The 21,927-nt window shown below is 41.6% G+C and overlaps 1 protein-coding gene across 1 annotated transcript in view; it reads left to right on the forward strand.

The window, feature by feature from the left end:
• The window catches only part of magi1b (membrane associated guanylate kinase, WW and PDZ domain containing 1b), a 128,559-nt gene that overhangs the window by 49,349 nt on the left and 57,283 nt on the right, over positions 1 to 21,927 (forward strand). The window contains 1 exon segment of the mRNA XM_030728863.1: positions 7,365 to 7,481. Coding sequence (XP_030584723.1) covers positions 7,365 to 7,481 — 117 coding nt within the window.

Raw genomic sequence — 21,927 nt, forward strand, 5'->3', positions numbered from 1 at the left:
TTGATTGAGTTCTGTTTCTGACATGATCGGGAGAGCCTGTGTTTCATGATGGGCTCTGATGGTTTTCCTGCTAAATTGGGGTGAGGTGGCGACAAAATTGCTGGTGAAAATAGATTTTTTTCTTCTCTGAGAAAACAGATGGCTTTGTCATTCAGTGAAAGTCATATCCAGGTACATTATTCAGCATCTGAGTGCATTTAGTCCTCAATTCAGACCTCCACTGCCTCGTGCAAGCATTGATTGAAAAGCAGTGTACCCCTGCCTCCAACCGAAAACTCTTTCATTCACGTATTCATGCAATTTCTTGCAAATGCACAAGTACAATAGTAGCCATATTGCAGTGTCTAACAACTGCACAGTCGCATACACAAGGCTGCTAATAATTCTTTTGAATTTTACAGAGAGCTCTCTGTGCCTCTGATGTGCAGACTTGATTAAATGCTTGAACCGACTGTACTGTATAAATTTCAACTTTAGGTTTTCCAACTAATCATTTCAGCATTCACACACCTCACTCTGTAAACATACACTGGCATTGTCTCATCACAGCCACATGAGACTTATAGTTTATGTAACTCGCTCTCTAACCACTAAAAGGTGGCATCAGATTGTTGAGAAAACAAAAAGTCAGACTCATTTTAAAGCTTTAAACTCTTGCGACCATTTGCGACTCTTTCAGTGTGGCTCGTGTTCGATTTCTGTTGAGATTTTATTTCTTTTATTTTTGTAACACCTTGAAAGTCCAGAGGGGGGCAGCAGACTATGCCTTGCTGTCTCCCGTCGCCACCTTTACTACAGCCTGTACTCATCTGGCAGCTGTTGCTATGGATACAGAGCCCCTATTGCTGTGATGCAAGCCACATCTAATAGAGCAACCTAGGGGGTGGTGTTGAGCTCAAAGACAGGGTTGTTCACACAGACACACGTGCCTGCCTGCTCTGTGAATGTGAAATCTCTGCTTTGTGGTTTGGGAGTTCTTTTTCAAAGAGCTGTTCGTTATTGTCATATTTTGACAACGACTTTACTAAAATACTTAGAAGGGAAAGTATTCCTGCCGTCTTCATGTTACCACGTTTGTCCCCCTCAGGGAGCTGCGTAATCTCTGCTGGTGTCCACAGACCTAACCACGGTGGTTTAGTTATCACTGATATCGTGGATCTGACCTATGTAGACGAGACTATAGGTCACTGATCAAGGGTCACATTTAGCTCTCTGGCTTCTCTGCCTGTTAATCATTATGACATATGGCTAAGCTCTGATCAGGGGTGATGAAAATGTTAAGTGTAGATAGCTGCAGAGTTAAATCAATTAAATGCTGATTAGCCCTGATTATCTGATTAACTAGAGCCATGGATGGACTGCTCACTTAAGAGATGATTATATAAGACATGACTCTGGGCAGCTTGTGTACATAGCTAAATTTAACTTGTAGTAGGTCAAGTTGGGATGGCATGAATCCATTTGACTTTAAAGCTTGCTATGTCCCACTTTGGAGGAACTAAATTTAACAATAAACAGCCCAGAGAAAGGAGGATTTAGTTCTAATCATAGCTTTTGCCTGGAAACACGCCCCTTGATGTTCAAAAGACAATTCAAGAGAGGAGGGAGGGGGAAAAAAAAAAAAAGTTATTTGTTACCTTGTGTGCCAGACTGTTTGTGTATTCTACATCAATACGACACTCGGTGCCCAGCCAAACGTGATGGCACTGCCAAGTCTGGCTTGGCTAAGTGTAAAACAGGCTGGCATCTTCGCTGGCATATGACAGTGTTTTCTGCTTTGTCACTTTGTGTTGCTTTGTGTTAAGAGGATGATTGCATCTACCGTGACCCACTGCGAAGACCGAACCTGTGGGTCAGGATAGTTAGATGCCTCTGCATAAAGAAACAGGAAATGCATTTGATTCAGACGCGGGGAGGTTATGGTTATAATAGGACTTAGCACGCTGATGTTGAACTGTCTTTATCAAATATTGTTCATTTATTCATGCATTCATTTAGTAGACATTGCAATGTGGATGTAATTGTGATGTTTTAGTGGAAAAGAGTCGGCCGTCTTTTGGAGCTGACAAAGTTAGGTGGTGATTTATCCTGTAAGGCAGGGGTAGGGAACTCCAGGCCTCGAGAGCCGGTGTCCTGCAGGTTTTAGATGTGTCCCTGATCCAGCACACCTGAATCACATATAGAAGTCATTAGCAGGACTCTGGAGAACTTGACTGCAGACTGAGGAGGTAATTCAGTCATTTGAGTCAGGTGTGCTGGATCAGGGACACATCTAAAACCTGCAGGACACCGGCTCTCGAGGCCTGGAGTTCCCTACCCCTGCTGTAAGGATTCAGCTGTGTTATTGATAGTCACAGACATGTTTTTCACTAAGGTCTACTTCATGGTGGCACTAGGGTCAGGGCATCACCATCAGATAGAAGGTTTTACCTGCGCGGGATCATCTGCAAAAGTTGATCCATCCAACAGCTGCCTAGGTTTTTCATTCTGTATCAGAGTGGACAGACAGATGTACCAACGGGCCAATATTGCTATATTTTCTCGAGCTGTTGCATAAGCACTCAGCCTGTTTTTTTTCACCATTTTCCTGTTGCCACATCTATGAAAATTAGAAATGAAAGTTTTAGGTTTTTTTTTTTTTTTTTTTTTTTTTTTTTTAAAGTTACTAAGTGTAATTTAAGTGGGGTGGGGGCACACACTCTTATGTGAATACTCATATGTACATGTAGAGTATGTGAAACGTACATTATGGGATTCTTCCAGTAAAAGTAATCAACTTTAAGGAGGTTTGGATTTTAGCCTGAGCTCAGGTCCTGAATGGACAGCCTCAGCTACTTTCCAACTGTGCACACAAGTGAGATTAATTTCAGGATTGGCAGTAAGGTTATATAATTTATGTAGCAGAAGTGCAGCTGTAGGTTTTGGATATCAAGCCAGCTTTTGGGGCTCCCCACTATGCAGTGCCATTCCTTGTCTCGAGTGTAACGGGTGCATGACTCCTGCCATTACTAAATCAGCAGAAATCGGTCAAACCTTTCCTTTCTTACCAAGGCTGCCCTGCGAGCAAGGAGGATCGAGTTTCAATGAAGTTTGCTTTTTCCATGCTGTGAATACAGATGTCAACTGCCAGCGGAGGGTCTAGCTGGTGCCACGGCTGGCTATGCATGTCTGAGCAGGGACTTGGCTGGCTGATCAGAGCCGAGGGGTGCTGGGGTGGGTTCAGCGGGGAGATGCCTGGAAAGTAGTGGGGTTTTCAGCATTTCAGCTATGTCTAAAACTCTCTTGATGTTTTGCCTGGCTAACTCCAATGTTCACGTTCTGTGTGACAGACTCTGCCTCTCTGTCTCTGTATAAAACCCTTCTCACTCACCTCCCTTCTGTCGTAGATTGCACGTCTTCGTTGGAAAATCGTGCTTGTTTTAGTGGGCTTGTAGAAAATCTACAACAGGTGGGCTTTGTTTGAAGGATACGTCTTTTCTAATTATGTGTTTGCGGCATCATTTGGGTGGGTGGCCTCTGGGGTAAGTGGTCTAGCCTGCTGCCTGCTTGCTGTTTGTTCCACGCGCTGCACTGCAAACCTAGTCTGATTCTTAGAGTGTGCCGTGGGTTTTGAGTTGATAATTGAATTACATTGATGCAAAATGGGGCATCAGATTTTAAAAAATCTGAAATTTGAGCGTGCCAATTATTACTAAAGTTGAAAATTTTTTAAGATAAAAAAAAAAAATGGACATTTCAGCTACAGAAACAGAACTATTTGCTATTTCAGCAAGAGTGCTGTGTCATTATATAGATCAGGGATCCTCAAATCCAGGCCTGGAGGTCCGGTGTCCTGCAGGTTTTAGATGTGTCCCTGATCCAACACACCTGAGTCAAATACAGAAGTCATTAGCAGGACTCTGGAGAGCTTGACTGCATACTGAGGATGTAATTCAGCCATTTGATTCAGGTGTGTTGGATCAGGGATGCATCTAAAACCTGCAGGACACTGGACCTCGAGGCCTGGATTTGTGGATCCCTGTTATAGATGGTACCATAACAGACCAAAGCAACTTGGTAGCAGTTAATGGGCTTATGGTGTTAACACATACATGCCATTGTTTTTAAGGAGCTGACTTAGCTGCCTTAAAGGTTTAAGGCGCGGCGAGTCATGATCATCTTGACCTGACAGATTGCTGGTAGAGTATCCACACAATATTGATTTCTGAGTAAACACAGTGGACTGTTTTTCTACTACACTTTTCATCCACTAAAAACTATTTGGAACCAAAAGAACCAAACCAAAAATCTCATGTTGTTGGATCACTTAAGGATAGTGATTTTAAAGTACTCAGCTGGGAAGGGGAAAGCAAAAGGAAATGTGGTAGAATGGTATTCGACCTCAAACCAGAAACAACAGAGTATGTTGCGTAGCTGCAAAAAGAGGTTGATTTGACTCCCGAACCTCATGCACGCTTGGTCCCAGCAGACACGTAAGCACAGGCCAAGGAAAAGCTGCTAGTCGGTTAGCTTTCATTTCTTTTAGGACACTGTTCAAGGTAGTGTGTACTTTTATTGGGCTTATTTATAAGTGTTTAAGTAATCAGAGTATGACAGTGTGCAGGAAGATGGAGTATTTGGCTATACTTGAGCTGTCCTTTGTGGTGGACATAAAGATGCACTTAAATAATTCATGTATTCTGGCATTGGTCTAACTATTTTCTGTTATGTGTGAGGACATAGTCAGTCATGACTTCAAAGTTAGGAGAATTTGTAGTATCCAACTACAGCAGCAGAAAGAATCAGTCTACCTGCGCTGGGAAACTTGTGCTTGATGGTGTGAAAGAATGTAAATATTATCAACACCTCCTTCAGCGCTGATCTGCGCCTCTTTTGGCCGGCAAATGTGTGAACTTTAGAAGCAAAGTAGTTCCTGCATGAAACTGTCCACAAGGTTCGTGGGTCATGATTTGTGAAAAGAAACCGCTTTTAAGTTTTTTCAAAAAAATCTTTTCAAAAATTTTAAATGAATTTTAAATGAATTTAAATGAAAGTCAAGAGCAGATGCTACATGCCAGATGAAAAATATTTGAACTTTATTTTTGGGTTAAGCTCTCGCTTTAATGTCCAATCCGACTGACTCGGATGTTTGTTCTCATATACAGCTCCAGCAGGTAATTTCAGTAGTTCAGGGATGCAGAGCATGTGTTTTTAAAAAGCAGCTTCCTCTTAATGACAAGCTTTAGTACCTGGTCTATGCAGGTAGTTGAAATTGGGTCAGCCTTATTTTCCCCATACATGGTTTCTATTAAATGCAATGTATTGACACCAGGTGGTGATCAGGGGATAGCCTTTATTGTCTTGATGACAGCAAAGTGTCTGTGAACGGGAGGATGACAGATAGTGCTATCTACTTAATCAACATGTCCTGATGTAATTATCTTATCATTCACTACCGAGGCAGTCCTTTAGGGCCTTGTTATTCATACTTTTGTGACTTTGAAGGATGTCTGCTCATTTTTACGAAAGCATCGCTGTTCCATCAAGATAATCAAACACAAAGAGAGAGATGGGGGAGGACAGATTCAGCATAACTGGATTAATGCTTATGCAATAGCTCCTTGAGGTGCTGTTGACGGCACGCCCATGACCAACCACGTAGAAGGATTGTGCTAGCTTTCTTAAGCCTGTCTCTGAAGGAGTGACTCGTCTTTTCAACATCTTTTAATCACTCAAAATAATGTATAATGATGCATAAAAGCTGCTGTTGAGTTTGATGAGCACGCAGTTCGTTTAGAGCCTGATTGGAACTGTAGAATCTAGTATGTTTGGGTCTTGATTCTTATTAGTGACTATAGCTCTTTATGTATAAAAAAATATTACAGTATCCAGTTAGCAGCTCTAGGAAAAACCCTAAATTGTACTCTGTAGTCACTTTGGGTGACCTTTTAGTAATATTACAGGGAGTCTAGTCCAAATTTCACACTGGGTCACACAATCAGTCTGAAGTCTGGCAGGAAGGAATACCCACTGCTCTCTAGTAATTGTGTACATGACTACATCAGAGAGTGCATTAGGCTCGCTGTTGGCGTGAGAGTTGGCTTGTGACCTGTTGTGAGGATTACAACCAAGTGATATGTCTGTATGGGACAGTGCCAGGAGCAGCATCTCCTCCCAACGATGAGCTTAGATAGCGACGGAAGACTTGACCTCTTTTTATAGATGGGGGCACATCATCGATCAGTAAATCTGATTATGACTGATCAAATTTGCAGTGGTCAAATGCCCCAATTAGTTACTTTAAAATATAATTCACTCAGTTATAATGCACAGACCTTGATTCTGGAAAATACTAATAATTCAGAGGAACAGCAGTTAAACATTTCCCCAGTAAACAAAGGGGATTTACCCTGTTCTATAACAGCATTTTAATTACCAGACGGCTTCATGCTATCCTGCTTCACTTCTATTTATAATTATATGAACCTACAATCTTTCTGCTAACCAATGCAGAATGCTCTTCTGTACTATGCTAACAATCTCAATCATCTTATTAAACACACACACACACAGGCGCGCACACATGTACACACAGTTTCCATGGAAACAGAAACCAGGGCCTTTTATGACTGGTTGTTTGCCCAAGACAACCAAAAAATGGTCTCAACAGCCACGCAAAGATGGGAGATACATCATTTGTATAATGAATAAGGGGACATACACTAATAAAGAAAACAAGATGTTTGTTTGTTGCCCGAAGCAGTATTGTTATGAAACTAGATCAGGATATTGTCATATCAGGTATAAAATCCAGTTTTTCAGGCTGTTTGGTGACAGCACACATCTCTGCTCTTTTTTTTGTCTGTTATGCTGTCAGGCTGTTTGATATGTTTGCACACGCATGGAACTGCCACTAACATGGACGGTATCTGTAATAACCCCACACACACAGGCACACACTGAGGAGCAAACACAAACACACAAACACTTTCCACCCATGCTGCCCTTCAGTTGCCTAACGTGTGTCTGAGGTGCAGATGGCTAAACGGTAGGAGGGCTGCGTCTGTGTTAGCCATAGTGCTAGCAGTCTTAGGTTTGGCTTGTCCCGGCCTTCTGTAGCGACAGCCTGCGGCCAGCTACCCCTCTCAGTGACAATGGCAAGTGTACAATTCACGGCTGTGCACTCGCTCAGCATCAAGCTTTGCTGTAGTTGCAGGATAAACCTGCGTGTTTCTTTTCGTTGGAGCCAAGCGGCGTGGTCGTTTGACGCTTCACTGTGGATGAACAATGTCATTTTGGCTCTTGTGATGTTTTCTGCTTTTATTTATTTTTTTCACTTTAGTGATTTTGATGCATGTTTGTTTTGTTTGTGTTCACAATCACAGGAAGCAAGCTGACCAAGGACCTGAAGCAGTACCTGAGCCAGCGCTTCCAGAAGTCCTCGCCTGACCACGAACTGCAGCAGACCATCAGAGACAACCTCTATCGTCACGCCGTGCCTTGTGAGTGCGACTGTTTTTGCAATTTGTTCTGTCATTAAATCCGTCTCATGTCTTTCACGCTCCATTCTGTTGTCTTTTCCATGTCCTGGTATTTATATCAACTCTTTACACAGTGGCATATTACTGTTACTAGGATACAGTGTTGCCTAATGGCTGTGATTTGTTATATTTGCATTCAAGTCAAAATCAAAAAAAAAACCCTTCGTTTAGGTCAGTGCAAACCACCGTCTCACATCCAGGTTTGATTAGCTTTAGATGCATGTATGAATGAGTTTGCTTGCCTCACACAGACCCTTTGCCACTGTTCCTAATTACGCCTGATTGTTTGTCTTTAGAGCAGTATTGGCCATGCAATTAGCCGGACTGATTACTTCATATCCTCTTCCTGATAGACCTTATTTCATGGCTTGATCTGTTTTACCACGCACACACAACGTTCCTTTCTTTCGAAACTGATAATCAGTTAGTTGGCACAAACTTAGGCATGCTGCACACTCCACCCATTCTGTCTAGTAATGTCCTGTCAGATCAAGGAAAAAAAATGTCTGCTGTTTCCACAATGAACAGCCTAGTAGTAATATCTCATGGCCATTGGATCAGTACAGCCAGTAATTATAGTAGCTATGGCTTCATCAGAGTCCCTCTGCCTCTGTCACTAACCAGCATCTTCTCTGCCAGAGCGGGTTGGATAATCTAGGAATAGAGACCTTGTGTCTTTGATATATTTTTTTCTTAGTGTTGATATAGCAGCGATCTGAAAGCACATTTATTTGTTTTAATGCTGCATATTTCTCTCATAGCTACTGTTTCAAAGTTGAAGCAGACTTTTGAAGTTTCACTCTTCCCTGCTCTGAGAAAAAACAGCGTTGGTACTAATGATGTGGCGTAGTGTAAACACCATGATGGCATTCTTCTAGATAGATGTATGCAGAGAGTAGATTGATGCCTGATGCCAATTTTGACTTAACCCTGACTTGCATGTAACATTGAAAATGGTCCAGTTGGACCGATGAGAGGGTAGTCAATCATGCTGCTGGAGTTGGAAATCCCTTCTTGTTGTGGCTACAGAGCACCTCATTTATTTAAAAAAAAAAAAAGGGAAGCGGGAAAAAAGTGTTCAATTTTTCAAGAAGAAAATTGAACACTCAACCTCAAGCCTCTACTCACCATTTTCATATTTGGAACTGTGGTGCAGTGGTCTAATGATATTTACTAATATCCGTCAGTCTCACAATAGCATTTCAGTCATATTACATAATTTCACATTTTCCACAGTAAGCACTCTTTTGCAGTATCAATTAAAATCCACAGTATGCACTTTGAAATTGAAATGGTAAACAGCTTTATTTAACACTAAACACTTCCCATGGCCTCAGCATATTGGATTTTAAATACACTGTTTTGAAGTTGGATTTGAAAAGGATCTGCCAGAGGATGAAAATGTTCATGGTTCTTATCGGTTGGCTTTTTTCAATTAGTTTATTCATGGTCCTCTCACACAAATTACTATCTGACTTTATCTGCATTACCTCAAGTGCCATATGTCAGCGAGACACTGGTAGAGGGTGGTGGGGGTGTGTGGGGGGGCTGGCCATTTTAATTACGGAGTGGTCCAAGGCACACCAGTAAAAACCCTGCTGCTGTTGGCAGCAAACGGTGCATGAAGGTGTTCTCTGGGCTGCATGTTTTATAGGACTCTAAAGTTTGTGAAGTTGTGGCTTGTAGAGGAGCGTCCATCTCTTACCACAATATTAAAGTCAGAGATGCTTTGCTTTTATTTAATTTTTTAATTTATTCTATTTTTTTTCCCCCCCTTCTTCTTCCTTTGATTTTGGTCGAGGTCATTTTACAATGGGGCATAGCTAACGGTCTAAATCTTGTTCAAGGCACGTTCGTATTTCTTTGAGTGATTTTTTTTTTTTTTTTCCTTTTTTTTTTTTTAAGCACACAGCCGGTGTGAAAAAGGAGGAGAGGTGACTTGTATAATTTTGGCAAAACTAGCAATGCAGCTCAACCAACCTTTCTACACTCTTATACTTTGTGCTACAGTATGTTTTAATGTTAGTCTGTCAAAATCCATGTTTTACCTGAATGTGAGCTACATGAGTGTGGCATGAACATGGATGGATGGAGACAAACACTTCACACAAAGACGATCGGAGGCTTTTCTACCATCCAACCAGCAGTTCTAAAAACGTGTAGTGGAAGCACTGGTAGAACTACTTATGTTACACAAATACATACATACATACACTGTATGTATGTATTTGTATAACTATACAAACTAATTGTACAGTTAAGGGAGGGCATCCAGTGAGCATGAACTTTTAAAAGCTGTTTGAAGAATAACTAACAAATTATAACTACACTGGTACATGTCCAAAAAAGTCAGCTCTTCCTATAACCCTGTTAATCTTTGAAGCACGGCACTCCCACCCTCCCCCATCTGCTGAGGCATTTGTCTGCTTCCCTTGTGGTCATCCCATCTGTACGTCGAACATTCCCAGTCTCCCATTATCCCCACCAACCCTCCACTCCCTCTATCCTCCTCTCATTTCTGACCCCCCCAACTCATGACACCACTGCCTTTCGTCCTCCCGCTGCCACTGCTGCTCCCTTTCTCCCTCTGTATCAGTCTTTGTCTTCCTCTTTCCTTTTTTTTTTTTCCTGCCAGTTGTCAACGATCGGAGCAGTAGCAAGAAGAAGAGAGGATTGCTCTGTTGGTTTAGTACCTGATTTTACATCTCACCGTTCTGTGTCAAGAAGCCTTGAAAAGGGAGCTCTGATCTCTCCTGCATCAAGGCAAGTAGCAGTATTGTCTGCTGTAGTTGTTGTGATGCTGATGGCTTGGGGATCGCTCCTCAAATGGACAAGGTTCGCACAAGTCTGTGTTCACGTGCGTGTGTGATGAATTGCGGGACTAGCAGTGCAGACGATTGGACGACCAGTATATAGGCTAAGAGGACGGCTCGGAGGGAGGTGTGGGCTGTAGCCTTGGGGATCGAGAGGGAGGGTGGGGTGGAGTTTGGGTGTGGGAGGAGGGCAAGAAGGGGGGGATGGGCAGAGAGGAGAAAAGAGAGAGGGGATGGAGAGAAGAGGGGGGGATTAAAAACATACTCAAATCAATGCTGATTCTAGCTAGCTAGTCAAGCTAACATAAACATGAATAAGCATGTAGAGCTATGACTTGTGATCAGACTTCACTGTCCTGTCCAATATGAGCTGCTTTCTGTCTGTGTCAGCAGTGGAAACAAAAGCCACCTCTTTTGCACTGCTTTACAAATTGCATCCACAGATGCAATCGCATAGTGGTACCTGAACAAAGCAAAAGAAATGGCACACTCGCTGCGAGAGCGACTGTGCCATTTCTAACCAGAAAACGGTAGCAAATCGAGTAAGGTACTACAAGGCGAAACGAAGATCTAGATGTTAACTTGAGAGTATTTTGTTTCTTCCTCGCTGACTGAAAAAAGGATGTCTCTCAGTCGACTGATCTGTGTGTCGGTATCTGTCACGTATTACATAAATGATCTTGTTTTTTCTAAATGTATTCGGATGTGCCTTCCTGTTAAACCAGTTCTCTGTTAAATTACACCTTCACAAAGCCAAGTTTGCCTGGCGCTTTGCTCGACTTCTCCAAACACCTGACACCATGGCCACACTTGAGTGCAACTTTTGTATTGAAGCAAAACTAAACTTGGCAATAGCTGAGTAGTCTATCTCTACCTCTGCTGGCATCTGTGGATTTAGAGAATAGCTGGTTATCTTCTGAAAGTTGTCTCTTTGTTAGAAATGACGCTATAATGAGGGGACAGCTTAGCCCGGCGACTGGAAGAAAGGGGAATCGTAGCCAGTAGCTTCTCAACAGCCTATTTGTGTCTTCGTATTTCTAATACTGCTGCAAGGCCCAGCTAACCAGCTGCTGGATGTAGCTTCATGCAGACGCTGGACATGAAATGTTGTTGCCCAGATTTTTATTTTTTTTTTTTCCTGTTTTTGCTGACATTTTTTAAACCACAGGGGTAGGGCTCTAGGTCACAAAACAATACCTCTGTATTTGTTGGAGCGCATTTAGAATGAGGGTTCCCAGCATGCTGCAGCTAGATAAAACTGTAACTGCAGGAAACAATAACTGCCGAATTGGCAAAATTAGCAGGAGTCAAAGGAGTGCTGTTATACAGAGGATTTATGATGAATAAAGTACCTTAGGAGCATAAGAGGCACCACAACTAAATGATACACCGATCCTGAAAATATAATGCCATCGAGCTAAAAATAGTGCCAATGCAAGTGTCCAATAGTGAATTGTACCTGATAATGATATTTACAAAGTGTATTCTGTATTCTATACAGTCTGGTGGGTGTTTGTTACTTTTTGTCCCCACCTGATGCCATTTGCTCTTTCATTACATTTGCTGCAGTCCATCAACACCATACACACAAAAATGAATTAATTTGCAGGCATGGAAACATCTTTGCACATTTCACATGACCTTTGACCCTACTCCTTTGTAAAGCATCTCGCTGCTTTTCCCAGCCCCCTTCCTTAACTACAGAGCATAGCAAATGAACTTTATTTGCTATGCAAATAACTGCTTCTTCTCTACCCTTTCTGAAATTTGGGCATGTGCATTTGAGACTTGGCCAGTTTCAATATTTTTTGTTTGTTTATATTTCAGCTTGAATCTCACATGAAGGACTTTTGAACTCATTTTTTGGGGGGTGGTGGTGGTGGAGTTTGTAGTTATCCCAGCCGGTTAGTTGGGTTATATTTTGCCTTTTTTTTTCCTACCAGACTTGTAACCCCTATAAATATCGGAGATGCAGGAATTGGGCTATTTTGCTTTTTTGGGGGGTTTGACATGTAAATTTATGCAGCTCCAGTCTCACGTCAGTCCAGTCGTCTGTGCCCAGCTCTTATCTCATCCCTAACTCACATCTTTCTTTTTTTAAACATTGCTGCAAAGGTTCCTTGTCACATGTTGGTCAAGGATGACTTGCCAGGAACCTGTTCAACATCCAGAGCAACTGTACGCATTTGTATGTATATACGAACATCAGTGCCCTGAGAGGAGCAATGAAACAGAGGTACTGTTGGGATCTGATGGGATCTTTGAGAACAAGAAAGAATAGGGGTGAATAGCTAAGAGAAGGGGAGGGAGCAGGGGGAAGTGGGCGGGTGCATGTGGGTGCCTGCGAGACGGGAAACAGCGGGGCTCAGTCAGCGAGAGAGAGAGAGAGACTGAAGCTTAGCACTGGTGTGTGTGGGTATGAGACGGAGCACATTATAAGCCAATGTGTGGATGCTGCTTAGCTTAGCTCTCGTTAGCTTAGCATCACAAACCCAAAGCTGGACAGAGGACAGACACACAGGAGAAGGAAAGGGAAGGTGGAACGGAGAAGGAACTGTGGATCTGCACCATTTTTTTTTTTTTTTGTGTGGTTTTTTTTTTTTTTTTTTTTTTTTTTTCCCAGTCCTCATCCACACCTGATTGGATTTTTTTTTTCCTCCCTCTGTCTCCTGTTGACGTGGTGTTGTTCTGTGGACTGTAGGGGAAGGAGCAGAAGCCCCTCACAGACTCCCTGATTGAGGTATTTTGATTTGTGTTTCCTTTGCAGAAGGGACACTGAGGGGTTGCTGTGATTTAATGGTTGGGGGTTGGGGATGGAGAGAGATGGAGAGGCAGGCGATGAGGATGGCTGTGCATCAGGGGGAAGGTATGAGGAGCAGAGCGAGGGAGACGGAGGCGCATTGCTGGCAGTAATGGAGGCTGATGTGTTGTGGTCAAACGGAAGCTGTGTGTGTCTGTGTCTGTCTGTCTCAGGTATGCTTGTGTCTGTGTGTGTTTTTGTCTCTGGCCCAGCTTGATCCCCGTGTGTGTGTGTGTGTGTGTGTCTGTCTGTGTGTAAAGTGCCACTTCCTGTTTGTGAATATACAGTATGTGTTTCTGGTGGAAGCTCTTCAGCCCTGTGATGGCTCTGTTAAGGCTGTGTGATCTGTTGACATGTGTGATCATATTGGAAGCCATTACCTCCAGCAGCAAACTGCCGCCTGTATGTTTGTCTGTCTGGAGCTTCTAGGATGCCACGGTTAGCTTCTGCCTCTCCTTCATCTTTCCTCTTTCTTTCTACTTTTTTTTTTTTTCCTATCTCATGTCTGGATGACCCCCCCCACCCCCCAATCCCTATCCCTTCTCCCACCCCGCCCCTCTAAATGGATCGTTTTAGAGCCTTTCTTTTCCATTTCCATGTTGCTGTGGGTAGTAGCCAGCCCATGGTGCTTTTTTTTTTCTGGGCGGAATAAAAAGACAAAGGCCGGCTGCGAGTGTGTGCGGGGGGCATTTTCAGGCAGGTTTCTGGCTGATTTAGCTTCACGCTGCACTACGGGCAGTGTTTTTTTTTTTTTTTTTTTTTTTTCTTAGCTCTCATTTCCCTTGTCCTCATGTTATCTGTATGGGAATCATATGGGGCTGCATGAATTGCTTATAAAAGGAAAGAATGGAGAACATCACAGGTCAGGAGAAAGGCCTGTTTTGATCACATTGTGGTGTGTGTGTCTATTTGTATATGTGTGTGTGTGTTGTCTCTCGTTTGCATGTGTCTTTCAGCCAGCCAGAGTGGTGAAAACTACCTCACCCAACTCAAAACACTCAACTGCAAATGAAAGGCATCCATACCAATTAAACAAAAACCCTAAGAAAAATGGCCTCTTTTAACATTTATTTCCCTAGCATCACCACATGAGAGGTTTCAGGAATCAGCTGGGGTGTTAGGGCTGTATGAAAGGCTGGGATGATGGGCTCTATCCGCTCCTCTCCTCAAAACAACAAAAAAAAAAAGCAAGGAAAAAAAAGTAATGTAACCAGAAATGTGAGGATTGGAAAATGCTGGAATCTGTGGCTTGTGCTTTTGGTTGGATTAACCCTTTACTAGGACAGATGGCTTCATCCCCCTGCCGTGGTGACAAACCCCAGTCAGCTTGTGACCCCTTCTGCATTTGTTTGTGTGTATGTGCATGCGTGTGTGTGCATTCTTACACCAAAAAGGGAGGGGGTGAGGAGGGAAGAAAAAAAAAATAAAAATACTGCCAGGCTTGCTTTGGCCAAGATGGTGGATGGCTCTGTTTTGGTTTTGGAATATAGCGACAGTCTGCTTGCCCTCCGCTTGTGTTTGTGTATATGCTTGTGCATGTGGTTGTGCGTGTCTTGAGAATTATCCATGGAGACATGCCTCAGTATCTTCTTGGAAAATGTGGACTAGCCGGCTAGCTTTGACACGAGAGCATGTTTATTGTGGAGATGGAGGGAAATGCTTTTGTAATAGCTTCTGCACAACAGTTGGGTCTGAGACTGTAGCCAGATTTCTGAGGCAGGCCCATAATCCATGTTGCTTCCTTTTTTATTTTCATTTTCCACCAGCTACATACAGTATTCTTTAAATGGGCACTTATTTAAGTGAGGCAGATGCTCTAATAAGCCACAGTGAATCAAGAAAATAAAGTCAGATTACATCGTGAAAACTAGGCTATGTTTATGCAACCTGAAACAAAAGAGACAAATACTAAAGGTATGCCACCTGTATTTGAAATTAGGGCATTTTTGTAATGAGTTGGACTTCTAATGTCAACAGTCATAACATAAGAATAAACCATAGGTACTTTGTATCCCACAGGTTTATGTTTTAGGTACTTTACTACTTTTTCTGTTGCTTTCCGCACCAAAATGATTTTCTTGTTTAAATTGATTGTCTAGTTAATTGGAGGTGTTGGAGTAGTAAACAGGGTTAGATATATAGCCTTTTTTTCTCTGGAGATGGCTGCTCAAAAAGTGATGACATGAACCAGCATTATTTGGCCATGAAGAAGTTTGATCCAGGTGGATCTAGTTTTAAGGACATGAACTTGCCTGACCTCTAGCTTGCTATTCATCACTGCTTGAAGCTACCTGATCAAGACTTCATTTGCAGCATGTGCCCAAATCATTGACCAAACTCTGATGTGTGGATACAGCTTCTGACAAGAATGCCTTCCAGTGATGATCAGTTGTGTATATCTGTAGCGTGCAGTGTAATATCATCATTAGTCTGTTATTAAACAATGCCTTCTCTTTTACTCGATGCAAAATATGAGGGAATCCTCTTTGTCCTTCACATCTGGATTTTGGTATCGCTGGTTATATTGCTGTATCCAGAAGAAATTGGGCAGTAATTATACTTCTGAATTGCATGACATCATCAACATCAGAGCAGAAAATCAGGATTTGGGCCTGCAGTTGGACACAGTCTGAGTGTTGAGAAAAACCACAGTTCAGACCCGAAACATGAAGGGTTTTGCCTGGCCACACAGGCTGTTGTTCCAACTGCCAAATGCACTGGAGACAGAGAAATCACAAATGAGCAGATCAGAGACTGGGTGGAGGAGCCTGTGGTCTTAATCAATGAACTGGAGAAGTGATGGAAACAGAAGGGAGTGATGGAGGGGATTGAAGCAGAGGGAGTGAGCACCACAAATTTAAACACGTCCCTGTGGACTGTCCACTGGGTCATGTCAAAGTTTTAACCAAGCTATGCAGATAACAGCTTGTTTTCTACCTTAGCTCATACGTACGATCCAGTATACAATGTATCAGTGATTTGTGTGTCTTATCGATTAGGGAAAAAACTTTCCTTGTTCTGCAAATATGCTGTCAGAGTTTAGGAGTATTGCCATTGTCTCCATGTCAGTCACAGACCACTTAAAATGCACTCTTTCAAATAACTCCTGTCCTGAATGACCTGAATGCCAGCACAGAAGCTGAATAAGAACAGCTGGCTTTATTAATAGAACAATTATGATAATGAATCATTGCCAAACACATTTATGATGGCCTACTTTTCACTCAGCACTGATCACTTCACAGTAGTGAAAATGTTGAAACAAACAATGATTGTTTTATTATGTTACTTTTGTTTCTGAATTCAGAAACCCATTAATCTCTGAATTACAGTGTTTCCAACCTGTAATGCTTGTTTTTTTCCCTGAACCTTGATTTTTGACAACTATTTTTTTTAGGTCATACTGGCCGTATTGGTATGGTGTGGGCATGCCCTGAAGTGCTCCATCAAATGGATAGGTAGATTAGATCAAGACCAATTCAGTTAGTAGCAGCCAGTGAGAGTGATAACACTAAAAACAAAAGTCATGGTGTCAAAATTTTAAATGGCAGAAACTCCAATGGAAAAAAAAAAAAACACCATTTAATGTATTTATTTATGCTATCCTTACATGAAAGAACTCTATCGACCCCTTTGCATGCCACTGCAGCAGATTGCATTTTTATATATATCTTTTAATTTTCTCAAATCTTTGATAATTGGCCTTAACAATCACTTTATTGTTCTACTCTGTTTCCAGCAAAAAAAAAAATACATTTACATCTTTATGAAATTGTGTTGTGGTCCTTTTACTATACATTATGCTTTAGCTGTTGTGGTGAAATAATTCATACACATACTAACAGTTTGGACAGCCTTTATTGACATATCTTTTTAATTTGAATATGTGCACAATTGTTTTGTGGAACTTTTTTTTCTTTTTACAGTTAGGACTATTACAATCAAGTCAGCTGGTTACACTGACCTAGGTCACTGTTTTAATATCAGTATATTCATCCTGCTTCTTTTGCCTCTTTTCAAGACAGCTTGAAGATATAAACAAAACTAAAGATGTGCTAATGATTAATAACAAACCACATCATCAAACTGAATCAAGTGAAGATGTCAAGCAGGGCAACTTCTCAGCTCCCAGCTATGATGACAAAGTCATCCACGGAGTCAAGCCCAGCCTTGTCCTTGTGGAAGGAATTAAATGTAGGTCACAGCCAAAATGCAAGGCCCGGCCTCGGCCTGGGGGATATGTGCCCAGGGTGCTCTGTTGCTCTGGGGGAATGCAAGTGTAGGAAATAAACAGATTTATCACACGTGGCTATTTTTAGAAGCTGGTTTGTAGCTGTATGCATGCCTGTAGAACCACCTCCTACTTTTTTCATGTGATTTAATGCCATTATGTTAACACATATGGCTAATATTACTTTCATGTCTTTACTCTGTAATTTAGACTCAATTGTTGTCCATATACTGTCTATCAGAATGTCTTCTGTTAGGTCTTCTGCCATAATTCAGCAAGGTTTAGGTGATCGTAAATTACTTCTGTCCTTCACTGTGTTGAGGAAGATGTTTCAGAGAGGCATACTTAAACAATGTCATTTTGCTCTTATGTCATTGTACTCTCAGATCTAACCTGTCATCCACTGACTTCACAAATTTGAGTAACCTTAGGCTACAACCTTGTATCCAATAAAGTTAGATAAAAAAACTATGTCAAATGTTATAAAAACTGAAGATGGTGGTTTATAAAATGTTTACAGCTATATATATAATCAAAAATAGCCCAAAGGTGACACATCACATTTGTGAAGACACTGAGACAGTGATGAGGTCTGCAGTAGGACTGGCAGATGGGTTCAAGGTGGGGTGGGATTACATCAGGGATCAGCACTGAGCCCCTTCTTGTTTGCAGTAGTGATGGACTGGTTGACAGATGAGGTCAGGCAGGAGTCTCTGTGGACTGTGATGTTCGCAGATGACAGTCTGATCTGTAGTGAGAGCAGGGAGCAGGTGGAGGACAGCCTGGAGAGATGGAGGTATGCTCTGGAGAGAAGAGGAATCAAAGTCAGTAGAAGCAAGACAGAATACGCATGTGAATGAGAGGGAGACGGGTGTAACAGTGAAGCTGCAAGGAGCAGAGGTGGTGAAGGTGAATGAGGCCATCCAAAGCATCTGACGGTGCACAAGAGAGGTGAAGAAGCGAGTGCAGGCAGGGTGGAGTGGGTGGAGATGAGTGTCAGGGGTGATTTGTGACATTAGGATAAGCAGCAAGAGTGAAAGGGAAGGTTTACAAGATGGTAGCGAGACCTGCTGTGATGTATGGTTGGTAGACGGAGGCTGAGCTGGTGATGGCAGAGCTGAAGATGCTAGGATGACCACGTAATCGTAGTAAAATTAAAAACCATTATCAAACGTGGCCCTGTCCCAATTTTACTCAAACATGTTACATAGTTTAATTCAAGATAAGAATTAATTGATTAATTTGAATTGAAAAAACAAACAACAAAAAAAAAACAATGCCCACATTTCATTGGTGTTCTCTGTCTTACTTTCTATTAAAGCAGGATTTAAGTGATTTCTCTGAATCATTTGATTCTGTTTTCACTCAGTGTCCCAACTTTTTTGGCAACAGGATTGTTTTGTGCCACCAGAAGGGCAGATTCTCCCTTAAAATAGTCTACCATCAATTAAATATAGATGAGCTGCTTGGATTTCTCTGCCAGTGTTAGCTGTGCTTAAATTTAATTGGTGAAGATCATTATCTATTTTTTAGTTTTTGAGTAGAAAATCATAAAGTATATTGCATGGAGGTTTTGTGTGATGTGAGGAATCCAACACTTCAATGTACTTATTTTTTTCCTCCCATAAAGAATAAAGCTAGAGGCTCACTGTTTGTTCAGAAATTTAGAGATGTGACTGAAGTAATGAGCTTTAATCTAAAGTCTTGGGCCAAAGAGAGAGTTACAGATATTTTTCAGAGTTTTTAATGTTGTATGGCGTAAGTTTGAAATCTTTTTTTTCCCCCTGCTTCGTCATAATTGATTAAGCATTAAACATCATGTTATTGTTCTTATTGACTTATATGTGTAATACATATATAATTTGAACATAGAACATCACAGTTCACTTCAGTTCAGTCTGGATAATGGGACGATGGCACAAAAGGAGACAGTCTGATATTGATCTGCTGTAAGCCTAGTGACAGTTTAGACAAAGTGGGCAGGCCAAGGTCACAGTGAGGGTTGTGGCCAGTTGCTGTCCTCTATTGATTGCGGTTTCAAAGACGTCCACGTGTAACACGATGCTCTCAATTGTTGATAAACCCAATTCTGAGAAATTCTGATTAATACTAAGGCCACCAAAGTAGTCACTGGTAGCTTTAGAAACTGCAGCACAAGCTGTTGCAAGCCAACTGGGTTTTATAAATGCGTGAAACTTCAGATACCTAGAAACCTTCATAATTCATATCATTTTTACTTACCTACAAAAACATGCATGTCTAATTAATATCTTTACACTGTCCAAATATCTGATTTAAAGCTGTTTATAAACAACTTTTGAACATGTTCAGAAACGGCTTAAGTAAGAAACACAGAAATGTATTCTGCTTACCAAGTAAGGAATTTATCGCTAACTTTTTAACAATTAGTATCATTCTGTTTACTTGTATTTAGTCTAGCTACTACAGGGGGGCTTCTCGGTCCTGAATGTTCCACTTGGGGTGGGGGTCCCCTCTCGGTATCGACCAAATGGCCGCGGAGCTGTTCTGGTAGCTAACTGCTGAAATTCTCGGCCTGGCATGACGACACTTCAGCAAGGCGCAGCGCCGGGTGATCAACCGCTGGCTAACACCCTGTGTGACTATCAACCCCTTTGACCTCAGTTGATTTAAATTTTTTTTTTTGCATTAAAGCACTTAGAATGCTTTAGACTTGACAAGGTGCGTTTAATACTCGAATGTAACAGGAGGAGAAAAAAAAAAAGCATTAGCAAAGCTTCAGCTACTATCTGTAGTTTTCAGTGCAGCTGTAGGGTAGACAACACTGGGAACTTAACAGCTCTGACAACAAAATTACAAATTGTAACTAAAAGCCAGATATCTTCCCAAGTGCTTACAGAAAAATGCGGCCTAATGTTGAGGTCTGCGATGCTACGAGAAAATGGCAAGGGAGCTGATTTTTGGAGCAAGAAGCTGCAGGAGCTGGGAGTAGGAATGTGGAGTGTGGGGGTGCAGTGGAAGGGGGGCATGTTAAACATTTCAGGATGATGACTGGGAGGTCAGAGTTCATGAGCTTATTCACCTATGAAACCTCTTACTGTTATGCTAGAGGAGCATGGAGAAAATGGAAAGAATTAGATGGAATGGATGAAGAGCAGTCATCTAAATAATCTTGTTGGTGATGGGCTGGGTTGTGTGAGGCATTGTAGACCTTGTACCTTGTACTGTGGTAGTGAGTCAGAACATTTTTGATAGTGCCTCTGAAGAATGCAGTAAAGATTAGGTTTGGAGGATTTAAATGTGGTGTTTTGTTTCTTTTTTCTTTCTTTCTTTTTTCTGTAAGAACTTGAACCACTAGAATTTAACATCTTTCAGACATGCAGACATGCAGTCACTAAATGTGACAGGATCTGAATGTGGCAGCTTCTCCTCTGAATGCACACATTTCTGAAAAAGGTTTTCGTTAGAAACATTTCCACGTCACTCTCAGCACACCACATCTGAATGTATACTATCCCATTAACAGCTCAGCGCACACAAGATAACAGCTGTGCCTACGTGCCCTCCTCCTTGATATTCTTGGCCCACTGAAAGACACGATTGTTTTGGCGAACAACCTGAACGAGAACAACAAAAGAAAGAAATGACTGCTTTCAGCCTCTTACAGTCTCACTTTGTCCGATCTGCCCTCTTCAGAGACCAAAGAAAAAAGTCTGAATATCAGGGTTTATGAGCATTTGATCACAAACATTGTTGCATAAATGTAACTGAATACAAAAGTCATGCACCTTTATTTGACAGAAGTGCATGCAGTCCTCACCAAAAACCTCTGTATGTTGAGCTTTTGCCTGCTCACATTAATCTAAAAATGTTGCATCTATTTGAAATTCAACTTCCTGTAAAGTCTGTGCTGAGCAGAAGACTGTAAAGGTTCAAATGAATGAGAATCACAATTTTTAATCTGAGTTTTGACAAAGCGTTAATATAGACTGAAGTGAAGTTGTTGCTGCCACTTGCACCAAACTGAAGAAACCAAACAATAGGGGAATAATTGCATGGTTACATGCACGCAGCACTGCAGCAGTAACGTCACTGTTCAGGATAAATTAACCCCGTCGTGGAAACAACATCGACTAGGATCTAACAGAAAATGATTGATATGTCTATTTAACTTCAGACAGGTGATTCATAACCTACATTTAAATAGTTGTTTCATCCATTTTCAGAAGATTGTCGATGCGTTTTCCTGAGAACATACAAAATATGACATCCTCAGTCATAAATTAGCTTTCAAAATCAGGATGCTGTGGTGAGAAACATCTGACCTCGTGTTATAGTTCAGTTGGAGTACTATCAACTCTTACATTACAGTAGTTGATACTATTGAAGAACATTAACATGAAAGTGTCTGAATGTCCTCACTTTAACAGATAGTAATTTATTTATTGCAAGTCTGAAAAAGGCCCTCTGTTAGACAGCGAGAATCATTTATATGTTCATGACTCTGAAAAACTGATATTCAACCTTGTTGTCAACCTTAAGACACAATGTGCAGTTTTGCACCTGTTTACCATCAGCTTCACT

The sequence above is a fragment of the Archocentrus centrarchus genome, chromosome 5 (assembly GCF_007364275.1).
Source record: "Archocentrus centrarchus isolate MPI-CPG fArcCen1 chromosome 5, fArcCen1, whole genome shotgun sequence".
NCBI classification, from domain to species: domain Eukaryota; kingdom Metazoa; phylum Chordata; class Actinopteri; order Cichliformes; family Cichlidae; genus Archocentrus; species Archocentrus centrarchus.